The 23,882-nt window shown below is 41.4% G+C and overlaps 1 protein-coding gene across 1 annotated transcript; it reads right to left on the minus strand.

Annotated features, from left to right (window-relative positions):
* Nucleotides 1–2,499: 2,499 nt before the first annotated feature.
* LOC128091372 (fatty acid-binding protein, adipocyte) lies at nucleotides 2,500–5,825 on the minus strand. The gene is made up of 4 exons (XM_052704453.1): nucleotides 5,681–5,825; nucleotides 4,332–4,504; nucleotides 4,007–4,108; nucleotides 2,500–2,731 (listed from the first exon to the last, which is right to left on the minus strand). Exons 1-4 carry the CDS (start codon nucleotides 5,751–5,753, stop codon nucleotides 2,681–2,683), a joined length of 399 nt encoding a protein of 132 aa, XP_052560413.1. The 5' UTR covers nucleotides 5,754–5,825; the 3' UTR covers nucleotides 2,500–2,680.
* Between the last annotated feature and the right edge of the window lie 18,057 nt (nucleotides 5,826–23,882).

Here is a 23,882-nt window from a genome sequence, read left to right on the forward strand (position 1 = left end):
AAAAAAGTGACAGAGAATTATTTATACAGACAAAAACCCCAGTCTTAAGCAGTCTCAAACAATGTTGACATTGCTACCATCCATCTCTTTGTCACCAAGAAAGATCAGTACTTTCATTTAAAGGACTTACAGTCTAGAAAGAAGAAGAACAGGGAATTATAACTTCAGTAGAAATAATATCTGTGGAAAGGATTTTTTTCAAGTGTAAAGAAAAAATGTGGCAAGGATTGTGTACGCACATGCTGAGAGGATCTTTGATTCCATTTTTTCTTGTGATTGGAGTGACATGGGATTTGAAATAAATGCACTTGAAGAATATGAAGCAGGACTAGAAAGAAATGTTAAATCTTGTAAAAACAAAGACAAAACATGAGGAGAATATATATTAAAAAAACTTAAAATGTGAGATTATGTCAACTTCTTTAAAGGGAATATGATCTGGACACATTTCATCCCAAGGACACCTTAATTAAAATCCTAGGGGAGATCAACCAGACAGAAATAAAAGCAGAGAAGAAAGGCCGAACGCCTGCCTTGCCTAAAGACACCAAGGATGTTTTAATGCTTACATGAGGGAGCCGAGGGACTGACTGCAAACATGAGGCCAGCAGTCTGCCTATTCCCAACAGCTCCAGTTTGGGGGTGTGAATGACTTTTTGTCTGCTTAGCTGGGGGACCCAAGAGACCAGGCCAAAGCTGCTGAGGGCAGGGTATGGAGAGCAGAGCTGGGTGACCTTGGGCTTGGCAGACCCCCATGCAGAAGTATTCTGTGTTCCTCCCAGTGCTAACCAAGAATTAAAAGCTAAACAGAAAAATAACAGGAGCAAAGTATAAGCCTTGTCTCATCCTTCTTCTGAGCTGCTACAAATCTGTGGCTGAATCCTCTTCTCCTCTGATCATCCATGAAACCTTTACGGGAATAGCGAGCCGATAAGCTAGCAAGTAAAAACCTGCTCCTCTTAGCACTCAGAGGTGCCTGCTGTGGCCAATGGGGTCTGCAGGAACATAGTTCTTTTTTAAGAAAGGAATGCTGTTGAATGGCTTCTGGTTTTTGGAGAATAGTTCAGCACTTCAAAAAGGAGACGGTGGCCTGTACTGCTCTGCAGGTGAGGGCAAGATGCTTAGAAATGCATAGCGTCACCTTTATTCACTTTTGATAGAGCACACTTCATTTACCTGAGGGTTATCTCCTTTTACTCAAGAAATGAATACTGTATGTATGGGGTACTCAAAAGCATTCTTCCTTCCTCTATGCAACTGCTGCTCTTTAAGCTGATGACATTTCACAATTAGTGAAGCCATAATAAAAACAGGGAGCTGCTTGTTCACGGCTCCTTCAATATTTTTCTGCAGAATTTGCTGACAACATTGCAGAACTGCTCTTAAATGACTCCTTAGTTCATCTGTAGGTTAGAAGCCCTACCTTTCCCCCTCTTCAGCTGTGCTAATAGTGTAGAATCTTGGACAAGGTCTGTCCTGCAGAAGAAAGTCCAAGTGTACGTATGAGGTTTCTGCTGCTGGCATAAGGTCCCAGTGCTGTTACCTCTGACAGCTGATTTCAGGAATGTGCAGCGTGGTTCACAAATGGTAAACCCAATCTTAGGCTCCAGATGTGGTGTTTTTCCCATTTGGTGGATACTGCACATCTTCTCAGATGCTTGTTCAGATTTTCCCAAGATTTCCTAATTTTTCATCCTCTCCTCCTTCCAGGTTAAGAAATTAAGATTGAACATTTGAAGTAGGTGTCGAGAACTAAAAGCCATAGAAAAAAGGAACTCAAAAACAAGAGTGTAAAAATTTGGCTCCTAAAGGTCTTTGCATCTAAAGAAGTTAGTGTTCCCATAAAAGCTTTCTCTAACAGATATAAAATTCAAAGACTGTCTTAATCTAATGACCTAGTGGAAAATGCGTGTAGGAGAGTAAGGAGGCTGTAACAAGAGAAAACCTTTAAATGCTTTTTAGTAGGCTTGAGAGTACTCTCTAAAATATGATCTTTATGTTGATGCTTTTTATCTGATCTAGGGCAAAAAAAAATGTTAGGGAAAGGCACATTATTAACATAATCACACTTGAGAGCTCCAGCAGCTCTGGTTTCACTCCAAGTGGAGCTGAACAAGAATAAACCACTTCAGATCACCCCCAGCTTAAGGTTTTCAGCTTTTCTATGTTCTCTCAAACCATAGCCATGGGTGAGGTGCCAGGTTCCCTGCTCACACTGAACTCCAATGGTGGGCATCTTGGCCACAGGCTCCTTGCAGTTGGTGGACTGTACACAGCAAATACAAGTCATCAGATGATGGTTTGTATCCAGATCTTCATCTACCTCCATTACATAGCAAATACCACCAACTGGATGGGTTATGACCCTCTTTCTGCAGTGAGATGGGCCACAGTTACCAAGCATGGTGCTGGCTTTCACATGACGCATCCCACATAAAGCACCATCCCCATGCTGCAAAACCCAAGGCCCTTTCTGAGAAATACCAACACACACAAGAGTTGTAGAAAGCAGAATGGTTTATTGAATAGCCACAACAAATCAGGCTAGCTGCATGTAATTTTGAGGGATACATCTGTAAAAAATGCAGTTCTGTTCAAAATGTATTTGTGGAGTTTTTCTCCTTCAGTGAAGTTGTTTTTATTCAGCCTTGAGCATCAGTCCCATGTGAAGATGGCTTCCTCATGCTCTTTCATAAACTCTTTTGCTGGTAACATTATTCATGGTGCATTCCTGGAAAGAAATACATATTTAATCAGCTTTTAAGACTCACTGCATATTTGATAGTCAGAAGGTAGAAAACTACTTATGTACTGGGAGCCAATGCAAGAAAGAATTTGCATTTCTCCTCTTTCAAGAGCAATTGCCAAAATGATGAAACTCAACATTGGAAGCTTCAGAAAAAGTCTAAAATATTCATAGAAGCCTAGGACTAAAGCAACATCAAAGGACTGTTTTGGCCTCTCTAGGAGATTTCTGGTCTCCTCAATTTCTGGGCCTTAAAAAAGGCTCCTGGAACACCCAAGGAGCATTTTAGATCTAGGCAGTTTTCTCTTATCTCCTCACCTTCTATAGCTGTGGCTCATCTTCTCCATATGTGTGTACAGCACATACAAGAAGTCCTACACAACTTCCAGCTGCATGTGTCATACTCTGCATTATAGGCTCTGTCCTCATCTATTTTTCTGCTAGATCAAATTCTGTTTTCTTCAGACTTTTCCAATGAAGTTGTTATTAAAAACTACTTTTTATTTATTCTCCTCTGGTCTTTATTCAAATCAATGTAAGTATTAAATTTGTAGACACATCATTTTCTCTAGGGAAGGCAGAACTCCACAAGAATGTAATGTATGTGTATCATTTTCTAGCATGTAGGAATCCCAGCTGCCTTTTAAAAAGACATCGTTAGTTCTCCCCCAGGCATTTCATAGTGTTTTTCCTTAAACTGGAGAGCAACACTGGGAAACCACAAACTGCAGCTGAGCCTCACTGGCACTAGTCAAGCACAGCACTGTCTGCCCAGATAACAACAATCAAAGGAGATCAGATACCCATTACTTTCTTTTTGCTACAGCATAATAGCACTGACATGGTTACTGGTAGACTGCAACTTGGCCCTCAGACATTGCTATGGGGGATCTACTGGAGATGAACAGAAGAAGTATTTTGTGTTAGAAAGGGTGAACTTTGTTAATGCATCCGCTATCCTGTCCAGGACTTTGAGATTATAAAATATAAATATTTCAATATAATTGAGATTATATTTCACCCTATTCTTTCCTAACCATTTCTTGCTATGGATGGAATGCAGATACTTCTGTAACATCGTGTAAGTTTAAGACCCTTTCAGTTTTAATACATGCTCCAGATTTGTTCAGAAAGACCTCCTGCTCAATGCACAGTCTTTTCAGATGTTTTTATTCCCTGTGTTTGAATCCATATAATGCATCCATCAAAACAGCATTCTGCACTGTGACTTCAGTGATTAGACAGCAAAAATGAACTCACCACCAGCAGATTCCCATCCACCACTTTTCTCTTGATAACAGTCTCTTTGCCATCCCATTTCTGCACCTGCTTCAATGTGCCATTGTCTAGGGTGATGACATTCTGTTGGAGGAAAAAAAGCAAAGCATGACTATTTCAGGGTGCTTTGGACCAAAGAAGAGACTGTCTCCATGTCCAAAAAGTACTGAAGCAAAAAGCAATCTGAGCACGTTTACCTTTGAAGGCAGCATTTCAAGATTCGATATCAGAACAGCAACTCTGTCCTCCTTATCCAACAATCTTTTTGAAATATATATAGTTGGAAAATGCCATTTTTTGGACTCACCTTTGTTTTTCTGTCATCTGCTGTGGTCTCATCAAACTCTTCACCCAGCTTGAAAGAGATCTCTGTATTTTTGAAGGTACTTTCTGATCTGATGGTTATTACATCACCATTGATGCTGATAGTTAAATTAGGCTTGGCCACACCAGCCATCTTCCTGGTAGCAAACCCCACTCCTGTAAATAAAAAAGGACACTATGAAAGTTTTGTCTTCATGATTTTCTCTTATCTGGGGAAAATAAGAGACTCTCCCTATTAGCTGGTATGTTTATAGACCAAGCCAGATGGGATGAGATAAGGAAATTGTACACTCTGTTGTCAGAGTAGCAAAAGCAACAGTTTGAAGACTGAGGCAAAGTTTCAGTGCCAGATATTTGCACATGTACTTGATCCAGACAACCACAGTGATTTATGCACTAACTTGTATGCTAACTATATCTAAAAATAACTAAGCACAAACATACAACAGTTTGTAAGCCACAAAAACAAACGAATAAAAAATCATTTAAATTGCAGATATATTTATCAGTGGCTAGGCTGAATGAGAGGAAATGATTAAGAAATAGCTGGCAACTCTTATGTCCTGAGTAAAATCTGGGGTAAAGATGAAAAGTGTGAGAATCTCACTGAAAGCCATCTAAATGCATGCTGCAGAACTTTCAGTGAGTGTTTTACCTTTAATCTCCAAATAAATCCCTGGATTTTTACCCTGTATAGATCCAAACAGTGCAAGTTACCCCATACTTCCCTCATCCTTCTGGAATACGGAAACTTTTTAAAGCCCAATTTTAATTCTAAGTGAGAAGTATACATCTTTAGAGTGCTATTGCTTGACTCTTTTGCAAGTATCTGCAGTATCTGCATCAATCTGCACAGCTTTCTTTGTTAACATTCACTGGAGGCAGTCACAGAGTTTCATTCACTTTCTGTAATAGCCATGGCAATTAATCAGTGTCCTAGTCCAAAAGCAAATTTAGATGTGTTCTTAGCCATGGAGAAGCTTGCTGCAATCTAGCATTACACCACTTTGTATTTCCAAAAGCTTAAAAGCAAATTCACATAGAATACTGCAGCAAAGTGCTTACTTTCATTTATAGCTCTACTAGTTAGGCATGCATAGACTTGGCCTACCTGAAACTATTCCTCCCAATCAAGATTTTTCTATGTTATAGGAGTGTGACAATGCTACTCCAAACAGCCAAGTTCTCCAGTATAAAACTATTTAATAAAAGTAGTTGGACTAAAAAGACCTTGGTAAACAACATAGACAGAAAAAGCAAGTAAGGAATAGAGTTCAAATTCAGCATTCCTTCCCTTCCCCAGACGCAATAATTTCAAATAACATTTCTCACCCAGCTCTTTCATATAGTCCTCAAAGTTTTCACTAGAAAGGAGCTTCCAGGTGCCCACAAACTGGTCGCACATTTTGTCAGGCCAGGTAGCAGTCTTTCACAGGATCAAGCAGAAATAGAAGCCGTGAGGATAGTATGAGCTCCAAGAGATGGGCTTTAAAAAGGAGCCTTGGCCACATGATGTACTAGGATGACCAATAAAGAGGGAGTCCTTAGTGCCCAGTGTTTTCCTTCCTCCCCTACCCCTCCTTTGCCAGTAGGTCACAGTGCTATTATTCATATGCCCTTACTAGCACAAAGATCACTGTCCTTTTTTTAATTATTTTTATAATTCAAGAAGGCACTTCACCATAAAGGCAAATATTAAAATCATATTTTCTTTGAGAATAAAAAGTTAGATTCAACCCCCCAGAGGGTGTGCTGTGTCTCCCCTATTCCTTCATTTCTATCCTCCATATCATATGAACACAGATCAATTCCTAGACTGCAAGATCTGAAAGACTTGGGATCATTTAATTTTCTTTTTGCACAACTACAGTTAGTGATTTTCTACAGAGAGGCACAGAACTATAGGAAAAAGTGGATCAGGAAGAGAAAGTGGGAGTACCAGTGGCTGTAGAAGGATGTATCCTTCTTGGACTGGGACCCAATAGGTCTGCATCCTGCTTTCCTGGGATACAGTGGGGACATAGGGTTCTATGAAATGCAGAGTAACACAACTGATGACTTGTTTCATTTTACTTGTGTTCCCTCTACAGACCTATGTCCCAGTGACATAGCATTATGACTACTTATTGCAAAAATCTAGGTTCTAGTATCAGTCTACTGAAGGTCTCTGGATTTATCATTTTCTTTCTGTTTGCACTGTTTATGTAATTATCAGCTCAAGACAAAGGTGTACACATAATGAGGTCTGCCCTGACCAATTCTCTAATGCTATCTTAGCTCAGATCACAGAAAACTGAGGCAGTAAACAAAAAATCTACTAGACATTCTTTCTGGCTGTAACATGCTCTTACGCTGTCAGAAAAAAACACATGCATTCAATCCTGTGCATTCTTCTTTCGGTGGATTTCTTCAATAGAAATACTTTTCTGATCACTGAAACATATATGTTGGTCCATATATTTTGATATAACAATGCTATATATAAAATTATTTGTATAGGATTGTAAGATTATAGGAAAATTCAGACAGAATGGTGCAGCCTTGGGCAGGACCAGCTCACATGAGGCTGCCCAGGGCTGCATCCTCTGGGGAAACTCAGACAACTCTGAGGATGGAGTTGCACAGCCCCGTGGGAAACTTGCTCCCTGTCCACCTCTGTGTCCCTGGAGAAAAAGTCTCCTCATTTCCAGTTTGAAATGCTCTTCTTTAACTTCTATCCTTAGTCTTTTACCCCTGGTTCCAGCTCGTCTGTCACATTCCATAGGTGTTGTGTTGTAAGCACCTGTTGCCACCTTTAGGGCTGTTGCTGATGAGCTGCTCCCCAGCCAGTTCATCCCCATTTCATTGCTGCACAAGGTGAATATGTCTGTACATGTATATTAGTTACCCTTTTGTCTCTTTCAGACTGCAGGCTCTGTTTGAGAAAAACAACAACAAAAAAAGATTTTTTAACTCCATCTCATTTCTCCTCAGAGAATATCTTAAACTGAAGTTTGGTCCATTCTTCTTTTGAGTCTTTGCATATTTATTGACTTTGGGTTAATCCCAAAACAAATAAAATAATGTTCTAATTATGGAAGTTCCCACTTGCTCTCCTGATTGGCTTTCTCAGAGAATCACATGCTCAGATTCTCTTTAGAAGGAAACTCTGAAGGATCTGAAGATTGTGCCTTTTTATTACTTTGGATTATTGGACTGAGACACACTACACTATGTGTGAGAAATCTTTAGGAATCTGAAAACTCAAATCTGGTAAAAATATAAATACTTGAAAGTTTTAGGTGAGAAATGCTGCAGTGGCTCTAAAATAAAGGATGTAAACTTGCCAAACTCAGTTCCTGCACTTACTTTTCTTGCCTTTTGGGAACTGTTCTGTGTGTGACTTACTACAATCAGCATTCCCTTATTTGGAGGGGAAGTGGGGCTTTTATATTCAAAACCACAGCCTGAAAGTGGGGATTGGCTTTCCTTCAGTGTTAACAGCTGTCTGCAAAGCTTCTGGTGGAAAATGACTTTTGGGAGAGAGTTCCATGTAAATCAGTTTGGAGGAGACAAGCTCATTCACCCCAGGCAATCAATTGCTTGCACCTATTTGAAGTGAATCTGAGCTATTTGTAGATGTCTTGCAAACAAGATGACTCAAAAATGCACACAGAAGAAAACCAGTTTGTGGGCCACTCATTCACTTCAAAGCAATCTGGGAGCAGGCTTATGGGCTCTCACTTGGGAATTATCCTATCCATGGTCTTCTCTGCCTTGAAAGAGATTTCTGTGACAAGAGATAAGCTTGTGGCATTGATACCATCTAATAGAGATCCTGCCTGCTCATTGGGGCAAAGGCCTTATGTAATACAACCCTGCTGGTAGAAGTTAGAATACTTAATGGTTATGGAGAAATTGATGATGATTTTGAGCCCCAAACCTTGGGCAAATCTGGGATGTGTCAGTTGTAGAAAACTTGCCAGCAAGAGCTGGGCAGCCTATGGTCATCAGCACTGATAGGATTTAATACTATCAAAAGCAAGAAAACCTTAAAAAGTGTGGAAATCTTGAAAATAGGAGAGAGATCTGAAGAAAATGCAGAAGGTAAGAGGTAAGGTAAGGAAAGGATGCCAGAAAGGACTCAGGAAACAGACTCATGACAGAGGAGAGCTCTCTCACTTAACTGTGATATGAACTGATGTAGCTGAAGCCTGCAAACAGTGATGGTATACTGCATGTGACGTGTGTTTGGGGTCTTATGATCTCTGAGGATGGTTCCTGACACAAGAAGTGCAGAAGAGGAACAGCAAAGAGGCAGCCATGTGGGGGAGATCAGTGGACAGGAAGGTGGTGATGTTGGGTTGTGAGTCAGAGCAGCTGTGCAAATCTGAAATCAGCTTTTTACAAAAATGAACACTATAGTAAACTCCCTCTGTTTCTTTCAGAAGTACAGGAGGAACAACGTCATTTCCACTAGAGTATGTGGGAAGAAGGATGATTTTTTCCAGCAGATCTGTCACTTTGGGCATCTTTTGACAGAGAACTGTGCCAAAAATTTCAAGGTACTTCAGACGTGCATGGATTTGTCAAAGTAAAAAATACAGCTTACTCTCAAATGTGAAAACATGAAAAAGCAAATCAGAATTATGGCTACTAGCAGGAGACTTGAGCAGGTCCCTTCTCCTCTGCTCAGCAGAGCAGTCTCCAGAAGTACACTGATGTTCCCCATGCACTCATGGCTGTGCCCTCCCACCTCACTCAGGACTCAGGGCACTATTGCTAACGGTCGCTTTGCGAAACAAGTTGGTTTGAATTTGTTTTGTTTTGTTTTGTCCCATTGAGAAGGAATGCAGGTACTTCCAGAACATAATGTGGGCCTTTATGCATGAGAGTATATAAATGTCAGAGCTTTACTTCAAATATTCAGCAAATGCAATAGCGAGGTTAATGAAGTCTACCTCAATGACTTTTGAAAACTGATACGAAGATCCTGCTTTTCTAACAATGTAAGCACTACAGATGTTTCATATTCCCAGGTACCTACTGACTTCCTTTATCTAACAAACAAATTTAAAGGCGTTTAAAATTCCTGATTCTTAAACCTGCCCTGCGTTTTTCCTATACTGTACATAAAGTTGTTTCTTCTTGAGAGTCTGCCGTAACAGTTGGCCTTTCTCTGACTCCCACTCTGTTTTTTTCTGTGGACATTATTTCCCTGGACTTCTCTTCTAACACATAAATCCTACCTTCTCTTCCAAAAAAATATATATATGAATATGTATTCTTATTTATCCTTAAAATTTTCTCTAGATTGCTAATTTCATCCTGGAAAATACCTTTGCAGTCCTTCCATAGAGATGTTTTTCTGAATTATCCCAGATCATCCAGCTGAAACCATATCTTGACACATCCATCTGATCAAAGTGATAAGAATATTGGTTATATCTGCTTTAAGCCTGCCCAATTTGTTTCCAGTTCTGCCCTGTTACTGAGGCTCATATGATACTGCCTGCAAAGAGCCAGACTTGGGTCTTATTTTGAGATTCTCTAAAGTCAGTCTGTCACATCTCAAGTCTGCAAAGGTCCTGGCTAAGGTTAGATAAGTAAAATCAAGATGACTACAGCTGTCTGCTTATTAACTGTTTTTTTCCCTCCCAGAAATCTTGCAGGGCCTCCTTCTTTCCCTGTCAGTTGATGAAGAGCTAAGTGTGGGATACGGGTCTATTGGCTCCAAGGAGGAAATTCCCTCAGATCTTCCTAATTCTTCCCACACATACTGACAGTCTCAACAGAAGATGTAACAGAGAATAAAGAGTATCTGCTATTGTAAGAACTTGAAGTTTCTCAGGAAGATCTTCAGGACAGCTGGAGTCTCTTTTGGTGCTTTAAATTGACAGTAACATTACATGTGCAAAATATCAGTGAGAAAATGTATTACTTTTGGAAGATGCCTGTACCAAACCCAGATTCTTTTCTCTCTAGCCAAGAAACTCATTGTTATTAGCTTGCATTTAAAATCTTAATATTAACAGCTTAGCCTGAATCACTTTTACTTGCTGTAGGTAGCTTGTGTGGACTTCCTCTTGCTGTGTATATTAACCCTACTAAGCACTGCCTTTTTCCTGAGGAGTGGCTGGTCTTCATTACAAATATAGTTACTGTGGATGTAGCTTTCAATGTTATGATAAAGTTGAAATTTTACATTTAAAATTCTTTTTTTTTTTCCTCCCTTTTCTTGCTTGATATTTCCAAGCAAGCTGAGCAGAAGTGCTGACATAAAGACGAAAGACTAATGCATTTTGGTAATTTGCAATGTCTTGTAAGGTTTAAGTATTCCTCTCAGTGGCTGGCATTCTTTTGTAACAGCAGACCTTCTCTGAAGCAAGAACCTTCCCAGAATTTTGCTTCTTCTAAGAAAGCTGAAGAAAGAACGAAGTTTAAGAAATGCTATTTCAACAAGGCTAGAAAGGAACACTACAAATCATTTAACCTTTGCGAGAACTGTGGTTTAGGTAAATATATGCATTTTTCTGTCCTTATTTCTACATCTCCTCACTCTTCATGTCCCAGTGTCTTGCTGCCAATGTGGTAGCCTGGCTGCTTGGCTCTGAAACCTTTCTGAGATCTCCTGTGATATTTGCTAGAAAGCTCTCAGTTGTTACGGATGTACTGGGATTGCATCCAAAGACCCATTACTCCACGTAAAGGAAAGGAAAATCCCCAAGGATGAGATGCCCTGGCTTCAGCGATCCAGCCTTGCTTAAACCAGAGGTAAACCAGACCCAACCGTGCTGCTGTGTGTGCCACAGAGAGGTGGCTGGAGGCTGGCAGCTTCCCCACAGCCTGCAGCACTGCAGCTGAGTGCTGCCCCCGGGCGCTGGGAGCTAGAGGGGATGAAAAGGGCTGCTTTGCAGACTGCCACCTGGCCTCATTTCGTGATCTCTTACCACAGCCTCTTCCTCAGCATCACCAGCACAACCAAATAGTTTGACCTCCTGCTGGTCAGTAGCCAAAAGGACATCAACAGTGTCCTTTGGCATGCAAGCTTCCCTCAAGGAGTGCCTATAGATGCACTGCTTAATCTCAGGTAGAAAAGCAGCTCCTCACTTGGAATGCTGCAGGGGGGATGGAGGCACAGAGTAGCTGACACAGGGAGGCTGAAGCTGTGCCACTGCACCCTCTACAGGTGTGGACAAGGTGCGTCTCTGTGCCTCTCGGTGCCTGCATCCCTAACCTGAGCTGAGACTTAGTGTGGGCATACACAGGTCTCTAAAGTTTGTAGTGCCATAATGATCCCTAGCTGATCCCTGAAAGGTTTCCAGCAGTCCAAAAATGTCTTTTGCTTTTTCCCCACTGAGGATCTTATCACAGCTTTGAGACATGAGCTGGGGCTGTGCATGAGTTGGGGTTTCTAGTGAAAACAATGTGAGGAAAAAATGGAGATGTCAGTACTGTCAGCCATTTCATTGATTTATTTTCCCTGTGTATTAAACAGGGATTCTGCTCAACACAGCATCTTCCCAAATTCTGTTGCTGCTTCAGATTGTAACTAGTAAAGCTGCTGCTGGTTGCCAACAAAGTTGTCAAGGAAAAAAAAGACCCGGAAGCCTTGTCCTACATTAACTGTTTGTATTTCTGCTACCAGCTATTGTAATGATGGGGTGGCATTGCTTCACAAAGCATAGTGCAGGAATTGCCCACTGCTGTTATCTGCCAGCTTTCAGACTGTTTTGAAAGTAAAGCTGCAGTGTCCTGAGCTTCTTACTGCAGGCCTGAAGCACACAGAGCCATCTGCAGAAGTTTTGATGCCCGGTTTTCCGTACAGCATGGGCTCGCTGCACTGCACCTTCATTCACTCAAGAACCCCTCTATTCCTTTAGGCTATGGCTGAGTTCTGCCATTTCTCATAGCGAAGGCTGTTGTAAATTCTTGGTGGAGCATTTACTCCATGGTGAAGGTACCGCAGAATCATAGAATCACAGAATGGCTTGGGTTGGAAGGGAACCTGAAGATCACATAGTTCCAAACCCCTGCTGTAGGCAGCGTTGCCACTCACAACACAGCAATTTATGTCACTTTAGAGGCCTGTACCCAGTGGGCCTGGGGAAACTGCCAGTGCCATGTTCATGGAAGGACCATAGCAGATCTCATTCAAGAACTGAAGGAAAGGAGCATGACATGAGGTTAAACATGATATTTTTTAACAGACTCTTTCTCCCCTGGCCCCTGCAGATATGATTTCCTTATTCTCTTGTATCACTTTAGTCCTGTTGCCAAATTACCCAACCTGAACATAACTTCATTGCTTTTATGATGTGATATAGCTTTGGTTGCTACATATCACTGTTCTAATAGTACCTTCTATGATAGTTTTTTTGTTTTGTTTTGTTGTTGTTTCTACGTGAACTGTAAGCCAATACCATCTTGCTGGAATTATAGCAAAATATTTGAAAATCCCTTTCTGTTTTCAAGTTATTATCTGGCTTATTGCTGCTTCAAACCACTTGGCCACGATTAAGGCATGACTGTTGCCTTCTTGGTGTATACAAAACTCCTAGAGAATTCCCCTTAGTTGTTGCACTTCCAATTCTCCCTTTGCTTATATGCGTGGCATGAACATGATCATCAGCATCAAGAGCAGAAGATGGGAAAGGCAGAAATATCACTTCTGACTGCTGAGAATGACTCCCCAGGAACAGAATCTGTCAGCATCTCTTTTCCTTTTTTTTTTTTTTTTACAAACATCTAGCACAATCCTGCTGTGCAGAAATGGATTGTGGTTTATCAGCTCCTAAAGTGAGTGACTATTATTTGCAAAGTAAGAAATACATTCTCCACTGTTGTCTGTTCATTGTGCTCCACTGCTGCCTTTTACACGTTGAACTGTCACACAGACTCTGCATTTCCATACAGATTGCACTTCATGAAGTGAATAATGGTACATATTAAACTGCCAGTATTATGTTTTTGTTGCCATTTTATTTTTTTTTAATTAAAAATATTTAAAAATAAAAGAATTTTTGTTACTTATATACTTTATCTATATTATATATTTTATATGCAGCTGACGATGATTCATCTTCACTTAATGCAGCCCAGGCAAGGCAAGAGTTTGGACACCCATGTATGAGACCATCTTCCTAGTATGACTTATTGCTAAGTACAATGGTGAATTCCCCAATTCATCTTTTCTGGTTGGACAAAATATTACCAGAAACTGAGCTCCAAATGGGAAACTGAACGCAAACAGGACTAAATGCATTTGGCACATGTATTGGCTCTGCAAAGAAAGACAGGAGCCTAATAACACTTAGAACTGTTGGTTTCTTCCCACAAGCTCCTTTTGCTGCCAACGTGCTCATGACCAGACAAGTTAGAATACAGGATTCAAACATCCCACTGGCATCAGGCCTGAAAACAAACCCAAGAGAGAAGCAGATGGACTCACAGCTGCAGCAGGACTCCTCCTGGAGTGTCTGGAGGTGCTTTGTGTTATTTAAACTGGTAACAACAGAATGAAAATGCGATGCCCTCACTGAATCTTGTTCTCCTCCCCTGAGGTGCTGCTTTCAAGAGAAGGTGAACCTGGAGAAAACACAGTCACTGTATGATATTGCCCTGTACATTACAACGACACCATCCTGCTTCATAGTGAGATAAGAGAGGACTGTAGAATTTTAATATAAAAGCCTATCTTATGTCAGAGACATCAGAATTTTACATGGTGTTGGTACTGAGACAAAAATGACTGTGGCTGCAGAAGCCAAAAGTGTTGAGAAGCAGCAAAACGTAATACTCTGCTGATTTTTTAGGTGATACCAGCTGCTTTATTGCCAGGGTTCCCTGTTAAAAGAAACAGGAGACTTTTTTCTTGAGCTTGCACTCCAGCTGCCTGTGCCAAAGCTGGAAAAAGCCAAAGTTGCTTCATGCAGGAGGTACAACACAGACGTATGAATGTTACCTAAGGGGATGAAGCACATGACCACTCCACTTGCACACTAGGAGATATTCACACCTGGAAAGAGGACCTTGCAGATCAGCAGCATGCCATGCAAACAGCTGCAGAACATGCTTGTACTTACCTGGCCATGCATGATCAGTACTTTTGCCAAGCTGATTAGGATAGACTGCAAGCCTAAGGGAAGCATCCAGGGATTTCCAGAGCTGTTAACAGAACAAGCTGAAACTACTCCACCTGATCAATCCCAGGAAAATTATTTGCAGCACTGGTAATTCTGTGCCTTTTCCAGAGACTGGCCTGCAAAAACTGCAGATTTCTTTCCATCTTTGTCTTTTCAGAAGTGAGAGACATTCAGTGATACAGTGCATGCACATTCCTGCTACAGAAAATGTCTTTATTCCTGTGGCTTGGTGGATTTTTTTTCAGAGCATCACTATCATGTTCTGACCTCTTCCATGATTGATGCTCAAAGCTTCATAAAGATATCTTATGGTAAGCAGTTTTGCAAGTAATTTTTATGCATACAGCTGGAGTTTTACAGTCCGTATAAATTGAGATAAAATAATTGAGATAAATTGAGAAGTCTTCAAGACCCAAGACAGGTCTGAGTCTATTCATAATGCTTATTACAAGTCCACTAAGAATGATCTGCACCCATTTGGGAAGGTAAAGTTGAATCAACAGGTGGTGCTCATTTTGAGAAACTGGAAACTTTGGACACATGGCTTACCAATTTTTTGGGTCTGGCCCAACCCATCCAGCAGCTGCCCCCTGCCCTGCGCCATCATGGTGGTGGCTCTTCCCACCAAGCAGCCCAGCCCAGCCCCAGTCACACACCCATGGCTCAGCAACAGCAGAACAACCATTATCAATTCAGGAGTGTAAAACAGCCTAGATGAAGCTGAAGAGAAGCAGCAAATGGAACCAAACAAAAGTAGGACCAGACCTGCTTTCTGCTCCTCCGCTCTGCTCACCCGGATATCCAAAATCAAGGTTAGATAAACAAAGCTGCAGTTTTGATGGAAGTGGATGACGATGGGCTGCATTCCCAGAGATAACAAATGTTCAGTGCTCTGGCCCTTGGTTGAACATCAGCAAGAAATATGAAACATGAGAGGGAGGGAGTGAAGGTCACCTAGGGAGACATGGGCATAGTTAGTAAATCTAAGTTTAAGATGTGTCAGATAAAAGCTTGTGACCAGTTTACAGTCAGGCAGAAGAAAAAAATGTAGAGGAAAAAATGTAAGTCGATAAGAAAGTAAGAGTTCATGGATTTGAGAAGTGGATTCCACAGTGACTCAAAAACAAACAACAATAACAAAAAAAATCCACAAGAAGTTGAGTGCTGCAGTGTTGTAATGAGAATTCTGTAGAGAAACACAAGGAAAAACAAATTTGTTGGTAGAGGGAGTGTGCTTAAACCTTGTTTGTGTTTCTGTTGTTTAGGTCCTTTCCTGGTGCTACGAGTAGTAACTCATTCTGAGATCCTTTATCATCACCACGTAATTAGTTTTCCAACTATTTCACTTACTGTAGGTCATCTGGCAAAGCATACAGCATTTTATCATTGATTTATCTTCTCAATGCATGGTGCCAGCTGAGGACACAAGCACAAGCCTCGTACCAAAGGAGTAGGCTGTCCCAGGGGAGTCAAACACAGCTACTAAAACAAATGAACATTCCTACTGAAGGACTGCTGCCCCTTGACTCTCTGTAAGGACCTATGAATCTCAGGTGTGTTGAAACTTAATCCCTGGGAGATGCATCCCACTACAACTAATACTGGCCAATTATTCAAGTCACCAGTGTGTTATTTCATAGAATCATAGAATCACCAAGGTTGGAAAAGACCCACAAGATCATCCAGTCCAACCGTTCACCTATTCCCAATAGCTCCCACTGAACCATGTCCCTCAACACAACATCCAGCCTTTCCTTGAACACCCCCAGGGTCGGTGACTCCACTACCTCCCTGGGCAGTCCGTTCCAGTGCCTGACCACCCTTTCTGAAAAGTAATACTTCCTCATGTCCAGCCTGAATCTCCCCTGCTGTAGCTTGAAGCCATTCCCCCTGGTCCTATCACTAATGACACGAGAGAAGAGGCCGACCCCCAGCTCACTACAACCTTCCTTCAGGAAGTTATAGAGAGCAATGAGGTCTCCCCTGAGCCTCCTCTTCTCCAGGCTGAACATTCCCAGCTCCTTCAGCCTTCTAGTGGGCTGTTCTCCACGCCCTGAAAGTTTCTCTAATCTTCTTTTCCCTAAATCCCATTCTAAAGAATTACTTAAGAGAAAATGTTGTACTGGGTAGAGCAAGATTAGAACAATTATCTTCTTGATGAGCTGAGACTCAGGAAAAGGAAGGTATCTTACAGATATAAAGTCCCTGAGACTTAGCCTTCCTTTCACTGAACAGGGTTAAAAGGAACTTGACAACCTGCTAATGCTTCACCTAGGGCTTCTCTTGTCAACACAGTTTCCTGGACAAACACATAGCACAAAAAATTGCAGAAACCTATTGAAGAAATTCAAGATAACTTCAAGTTTGAAGTTTCAAAATGAGTCCTTGACTAGGGAGAGGCTGAAAGTCATGGAGTTTGTGTATGGAAAACTCTGAATCATCCACCATGGATAAAGTATTGAAACACGAGGAAAACCTGTTATTCAAGGTAACCCCCTTTAAGCAGTGGTTTTATCACCCTCAAGGCGTAACAGTCCAAATCCTAATTCCCACACTTTCACAAGACATGAGCAGTTCACCCTGGAGAATATACCTGGAAAAACATGTGCAGTTCCAGGACCTGCTGGAAGTGTTACGTGTGCAGGAAGGGCTGGCTGGTAGCAGACTCACCTATGCCAGCAAGCTTGTCAGACTGCCAGATATTCCACATAATATATGGACAGGATATTTCCACCCTGCTCCCTGCTCTGACAGCTGATGGGTTTACCTGCATCTCTCAGCATCTAACAGCTTCCTTCAAGTCCCATGGAAGACACAAGGCTTCATTTAAAATGTGAGTTTCTTGTTTTGATGGGAAACCAAACTAAAGCAAAGCAAAACAAAAAAACCTAGAAATGTGTACTCAAAAAGAAATAAAATAATAAGTAATTTAGTTTTTTAAATACATGTGTACTTTGAATTGCCAATATGAACACATTTTTTTGACGTTGGAGCTGACTGCTGAATTTGCTTAAATGTATCTTATCTATAGTGTGCCTAGTCAGAGCTACGGGTGATGGGCTGACTTCACTAAGATCAGTCGTGAAATGCTGCCAGTTAAAGGGCTTGTCTTGCACCATCAGGAGACTGTTTCTGGTGATCCAAAACTACAAAGAAGTTTAAGAGAGTGGCAGGGCTTGTAAGGATAGTGACAGTATTTACAGACAGACTGATGTTTGGGGAAAAAAAATGGACAAGAACCTGAGCACTTCACCTCTTCAAACATCTTTGCTTTTCTGTATTTATGCACATAGGACTGGCAGTGCTTCATCCCTGGGTCTACTGACCACAAGACAAAAAACACACGCAGTTGCTCCCTGCTTAACATCACCTGAAGAGCAGCCTCAGACCACGGAGCAAGGTCTGCCAACAGGTCCCAGCCGCAGTGGCTGCAGGTAGTGGAGGTGTGCTGGTAGTGGAGGTGAGCAGAGTAGATGCAATGTCCCACCCACGGGATCTGTAATCTCACAGATTCATTATCTCAGAAGCTTTAAAGTTAGTAGTGACATAGCAATACTTTTCTGATACCATTAACATATCATTCAGATACACACATATGCACACACGGAGTTAGCTATACTGCAGACATGAAAAAGGCTGCTGCTTTTTATGAAGCTTGGTGATGTTGGCAGATTGACAGCTTAGGCAGGAAAAAAGGGATTTTGCTTTTTCTGGATGAATGTGACATGTTACTATCAAACTGATATACAGTAACAAGTAACAAGCAAAATAAAGGAAGGACAGCAGGGAAAGGGCCCATCTTGTGGATAAACTTTTTATGTTAACAGAGATGAACAAAGAAAGGCTTCTACAAACAGCATGAGCAACCGCCATCACAGTATGCAATGTCCAGGAAGAGCACACACAACTGGAAGCAAACAGGAGTGTGATTTCTTTTGGAAGTAATTGATGTCAGCTTATTTCATGAGTACCTAAACTGTGGAGCAGACTCCCATAAACTCATATTCCAACCTTCATCTTTAATACTAATAACATTCATCTCACTCAGTATCTGAAATCTGTCTAAAAGGAAGGAGAGCATGGTGTGCCAAATTAGAGGTAGAAATTAATTTAACCCGGCTTTCCCCTTTCAGATTATTCCAGTTATGGAGATACATGGTAATAGACTCCTCACTAGATGAATCCATGAGAAGAGTGGTCTTTAATTGGATGAGTGAGACTTTCCCTGTCCTGTGCAAAATCAGGTGAATCTGAGCTGCATGAAGTTCCTTCCACTCCCATCCCACTTTGAATCTCTTTCAACCATGCTTATATAGGAGACAAATTATGCTTTAGACAGAAGAGGTCAGTGTTCCTGGAGCCCTGCTGGGCACCCTGTCAAGGTGCAGTACCCATATTTCTGATTTTTCCTACTTTGCAACTTAGACTGGATCCCAATTGCTCCATTCATTCATTGAGCATCCTCAAACCATCTCAGCCCACCAGCTGAAAATCCACCTGTGCCAGAATACTTGTAAAATTCTGGTTTTGAGAATTTTTTGAACAGTAAAAATACGTTTATTTTCACAGACACATTCTTTTATGCCTTTCCTGGATTGTAGAACTCGTATTGTTGCTGGTTAAGTTGTGAAACGCCTGGGCTGAGCCACTTGCGTTTTGATGCAAACATGGCTGAGTGTGGAGGGAGGATGTCCAAAAAGCTGAGATCAGAAATCAGCAGGTCTTGTCTCAACAAGTCAGCTGAATTCATTACAGGTTTTCTGCCGAGTCTGCAAGCAGTAGCAAAGGAGAAAACGTCACTGCTCAGCTGGTGCAGCAGCTCCTAGCTCTCCCCTGGTGGCTTATGTCTGCCAGCTCAGAATTAATTTAACCTGCTAGATTGAAATCTGCAGATGGATGGGACACATTAATCCCTCTACATGAATGTCTAAGAATAATTTTTCCCACCTCCTGATGGTGAGCAGACAAATCAGTTCATCTGGTGCAGTATTTCTTAAAGACAAGGCTTTTGTAATAAATGGTCAAAGTCCTTTTGGTGTTGCCAGTAGAGCTGTCAGACTTTTGACTGCTACAGTACTGATGCATCCCAATGTCTAGAGGACTCCTTCACATTGCAGATGAGAAGCCTACAGTTATTACCTGCCACTGTAAATATTTGTACATCTTCAAACTCCACTGCAACCCCAAGAATAATACAATATTCCATCTTCTAAATGTTTTTCTGCTTATCATGTAGTCTTATTTTCTCTGTATTACATACGTAGACACCACCTCGAGGATTTTCCATTCTCCTGAGACAGGGCAGCAAAGGAGAAAGTCCTGATAAAGGTCTCGAAGAGCTGGATTTTCATCTGGTTGCTAATATATCTTCTGTCATATCTGCATCTGTTTGTATCTTATCGCAGAAGCACAGACAACGCGGCAGGAAGGGACCTTAAGAGGTCATTGTCCTTGAAGGGACAATCACTAATGTCTCATTTCTGATGTATATCCACATTACCTGCTCTTGACAACTTGCAAGTGCAGACATTTCCACAGCTCTCTGAGGCTTTTTTTTCTGAAGATACCTAGTATTTCTTTCTTCTGTTTAAGTCCATTGTTCTATCACCAGATGTTTATTTCCTTTTTCTTTCTGCATCAGCTGCATAAGTATTTCAAGTAATACTAAGTAACCCCTCAGTATTCTTATCTATGTCTAAAAATTTTCCTCTTAACAGCCCAAATGAAGTGTCTTCCCAGCAAACATCTGTTTATCTCCCGCATCCCTCTGGCTAGCTGGCAGCTGTCACTGCTGAGAACTCGGCAGATGCACTCCTGTTGTCCAGTGTGCCTTTGGTGCCCTGACACAAGCAGGTGTTAGGTGCTCTTTTTACTAAATAAACTTTTACGAAGTGTGAAGCTACAGGTGACATGGCAGATTAGGATCTAGCATTGTAATCAAGATCAAGAAGCTACTGTTCACACAGCGTGAAGCAATCGAACAGACAAAGGTATATGAATCATAGGAAATTATGGCTGGAAAAGGCTTCCGCAGTTCATCTCTCTACCTCCCACCCAAACACTGGATAAAGTCTATCCATGCCTCTCCCAGCAGATGTTTGTCTGGTCTTTTGTTAAAAGTTTCCAATGATGAAGCTTTCCACAGATTTCCCAAGGCAATTTATTCCAGGGCTTGACTGTACTCACTCATTTTCCTAAAGTATAATTTAAGCAGGACTAATGTGTAACTTAGCTTCAGACAAGAAAGCAGTGATGAGAGAAAGACTTCTACCTATCTGCAGTAGTACTGCAGCTACAGAGTACACATTGAGCTCCACAAAGGCGCTGAACCAGAGTAACCCGTGTGGGTACATCCATGGGCATGGGCATGGCAGAAGCAAACTCGCCAGGAAGCTCTGTAAAGTAGGCCACTACTTTACTCAGCACTACTGGAAGTGCTGAGGTGTGATATTTTCCCTACAGTTCTCCCTCCCTGGGCCTGAGGTGTCAGTCAATGCTGTGAGGCGATGCTTGCCTCCATGGAGGTTTCCCAACTTGGATCCTGTGCCTGCAGCCTCTCCACCAGAGACAGGGCTCACTCCCTTCTTCCACACACTGCAAGGAGGAACAAGCTGTATGCATCACCCAGCTCACGTAAGATGAAGAAAATTGGGTTCAATGTCCTCTTCTGCCCGAGGAGACCAGGCTCACAACATGCACCAAGGTGCCTTGTCTGCAGGCTGCTTGTCATCTCCTGTTGCAATGGCCTGCTTGGTATAAAATAGTTAAGGTTTTCATTACACTGGAAAGCAAGACTGGGACTTTCAGTCTTGCAATTAGATGCCTGCAGTGAAGCTTTGGAACAGTGGGTTTGAGCCTGGTTGGCAGGATTGCATCAGTATTTTATGCAATATTTATTTCATGCCAAACGCATACACAAACTTTGGCTTGAAGGGCAGGTATCGCCCTCCGCCCCAACCACCTTTCACAGGAAGCGTGCACTCTTCCAGTGACTCACTGAACATTTCACTTTTCCACACAGTGGAACAAGTTCAGCAGGTGAAGCAGAGCCTCGCCTGCCCTCTGCTACACGCCCTTTGGGAGGTGAGTTGAGTCATTGGTGGTCTGAGTCCTTTCCCACAAAGAGAGGAACCCTACAGCCCACTTTGTGGTGGGCTGTGTAACCTTATAGCTGACTTCTGGCTCCTCTCACGTGAGAACACCCAATTCCTTCATGGTGAAGAACTAACAAGCAAAGTTCTCAGGGACCCCAGGTAGATTTGAGTTTAATAGCCTCTTCATGAACAGGCAAGGAATCTACAAAGCTGAAAACTTCCCATGCTCCACTCCATGTAGTGATCTGACTCCCACATTAAAGTTAGTAATGTGATAAGGGATGTTGACTGCTCTTAAAATTGTTATCCTGCATCTTAGAGAATAGGACACCAATTAATTAACATAACCTTCTTGCAATTACTCATCAAAGAATTTTTATCTAACAATGGCAGTTTACTACAAACTTTTCCCCGGAGAGTTTCAGACCATGATACTGCTAGGAGAATTGAATAAAGTAAGGCAAGGTGAGGTAAGGTAAAGATGCACTATTCAAATTCAGTCATTTGGGAATATTTTAGTGTCTAATTCCCACATATTTTCTTATTTCTTTTGTTTTACTCTCAGATGTGGTTAAGTCAATTCTGGAAAATTAATTAACAACCAGTACAGAAAAAACAAGGTTGAAAGGAACATGCTTGAATGTGACAAAAGAAAGAGAATTCCCAATTAAAAGAAGAAAAAGAGAGAGATGCATAACAAAACAACAGACCCCAACAAGGTAGATTTGAGCAAAATTAGGTAAATGCTTGAATAAAATTTCAGAGGAAGCAAATGAAACCAAAGGGTAAATTAAAGAGAATGATTTTCATTGAGAAAGGACAGATACAGAGGAATTCAGAGTGCAAAGCTAAGGAACGGCACAGAGGCCAGGCTGCTTCACTGTAAGTTTGTAGCTGTCTCTAAATGCAAAAGGAAAAAGAACAAAATGGAAAGAAGGTCATATTCATAATTACAGGAAAAGAAGAATAGTGTGAGCAATGAGGGATAGGCTCCTAGAGGCCAAAGCATAAAACAAGCTGCAACAAGAAATTTGGCTTTTAAAAAACAGGCTTACTAAAGGTAGAGTCGGGCAAGAGGAAGGCCTCTGCCTCACTAAAAAACTTGATGTAGAGAAGGATACTTTCTTTTGCTTAGCTTTCTCCAAAAAGTTCAAAAACAAGCAAACCTACAGTAATTAATGCCTGGAAAAAAAAAAAAAAAAAAGTGTAAGATTTCAGGCTGGAATAGGAGAAGGATGGGATGAGGAGGTCTTGCAGGGCAAACTTTTTGATGCTTAATGTTTTAGCATAGCTGATATATTGCCAGATACATTAGAAGTCAGGCTTAAGTGAAGAATATATAGGAGATGAACATGAGTCCAGGGTAAGTGTCTCCATAGCACCTGTCGTTGGGAGAGGAGAAGAGAAATAGAGACCAACAGGCCTTATTGACAGCTGTTGAAAAGCCAATTGTAGGCATTCAGATGATTTTAAAAAAAGGCCGTACTTGCTAACACATATATCAAGAACAAGTTATGTTAATACTGCTGTATTTTGGAAAGATATAGGAACGTTGTCAAGGACATGCAGGGATGCCACAAGGAAGGCTAATTGATTGTAACAGAATCTGGTAAAGGACAACAAGAAAGGCTTCTTTCAGTATGTCAGTAGCAAAAGAATGATGGGAAAATGTGGGTCCGCTACTGAATGAGGTGGGTACCATGGTAAGGGAGGACACTGAGAAGGCAGGGTTACTGAATGCTTTCTTTGCTTTGGTTTTTACTGCTAAGAATGCACCTTGGGTATTCCAGACCTTGGAGATAAGAGTCTGGGGAATGGAAGAATTCCTCTTGTTTGAGGAGGATCTGGTCAGAGACCATCTAGGCAACATCAATGCACACAATTCATAGAATCATAGAATCACCAAGGTTGAAAAAGACCTCCAAGATCATCTAGTCCAACTGTCCACCTACCACCAACATTTCCCTACTAAAGCATTTCTCCTAGTACAACATCTAAACATTTCTTGAGCACCTCCAGGGACAATGACTCAACCATAGCCCTGGGCAGCCAATTCCAGCACATGACCACTCTTTCGGAGACGAAATTTTTCTATATATCCAAGCTGAATCTCACCTGGTACAACTTGAGGCCATTCCCTCTTGTCTTATTGCTACTTATGCAGAAGAGGCTGACAATTAAGTTTCAGTTCATTTTAGACATTATTAAAAACATTTGTAACTGTAAGTAACACAAGGAAAAAGAGACAACTTCAGAATTTCTATCACTGGAGCTCTGTAATAACAGGCTGAATGAACATTTCAGAGTTAAAAAAGC

The sequence above is a fragment of the Tympanuchus pallidicinctus genome, unplaced genomic scaffold (genome assembly GCF_026119805.1).
Source record: "Tympanuchus pallidicinctus isolate F22 unplaced genomic scaffold, pur_lepc_1.0 scaffold5, whole genome shotgun sequence".
NCBI lineage: Eukaryota > Metazoa > Chordata > Aves > Galliformes > Phasianidae > Tympanuchus > Tympanuchus pallidicinctus.

Coding starts and splice junctions, on each gene's coding strand:
- LOC128091372 (XM_052704453.1), bottom strand. CDS start 5,753: ATGTGCGACCAGTTTGTGGGCACCTGGAAGCTCCTTTCTAGTGAAAAC. Junction 4,505..5,680: donor GGACTATATGAAAGAGCTGG/GTGAGAAATGTT, acceptor TTTTATTTACAG/GAGTGGGGTTTGCTACCAGG. Junction 4,109..4,331: donor CAGATGACAGAAAAACAAAG/GTGAGTCCAAAA, acceptor TTCCTCCAACAG/AATGTCATCACCCTAGACAA.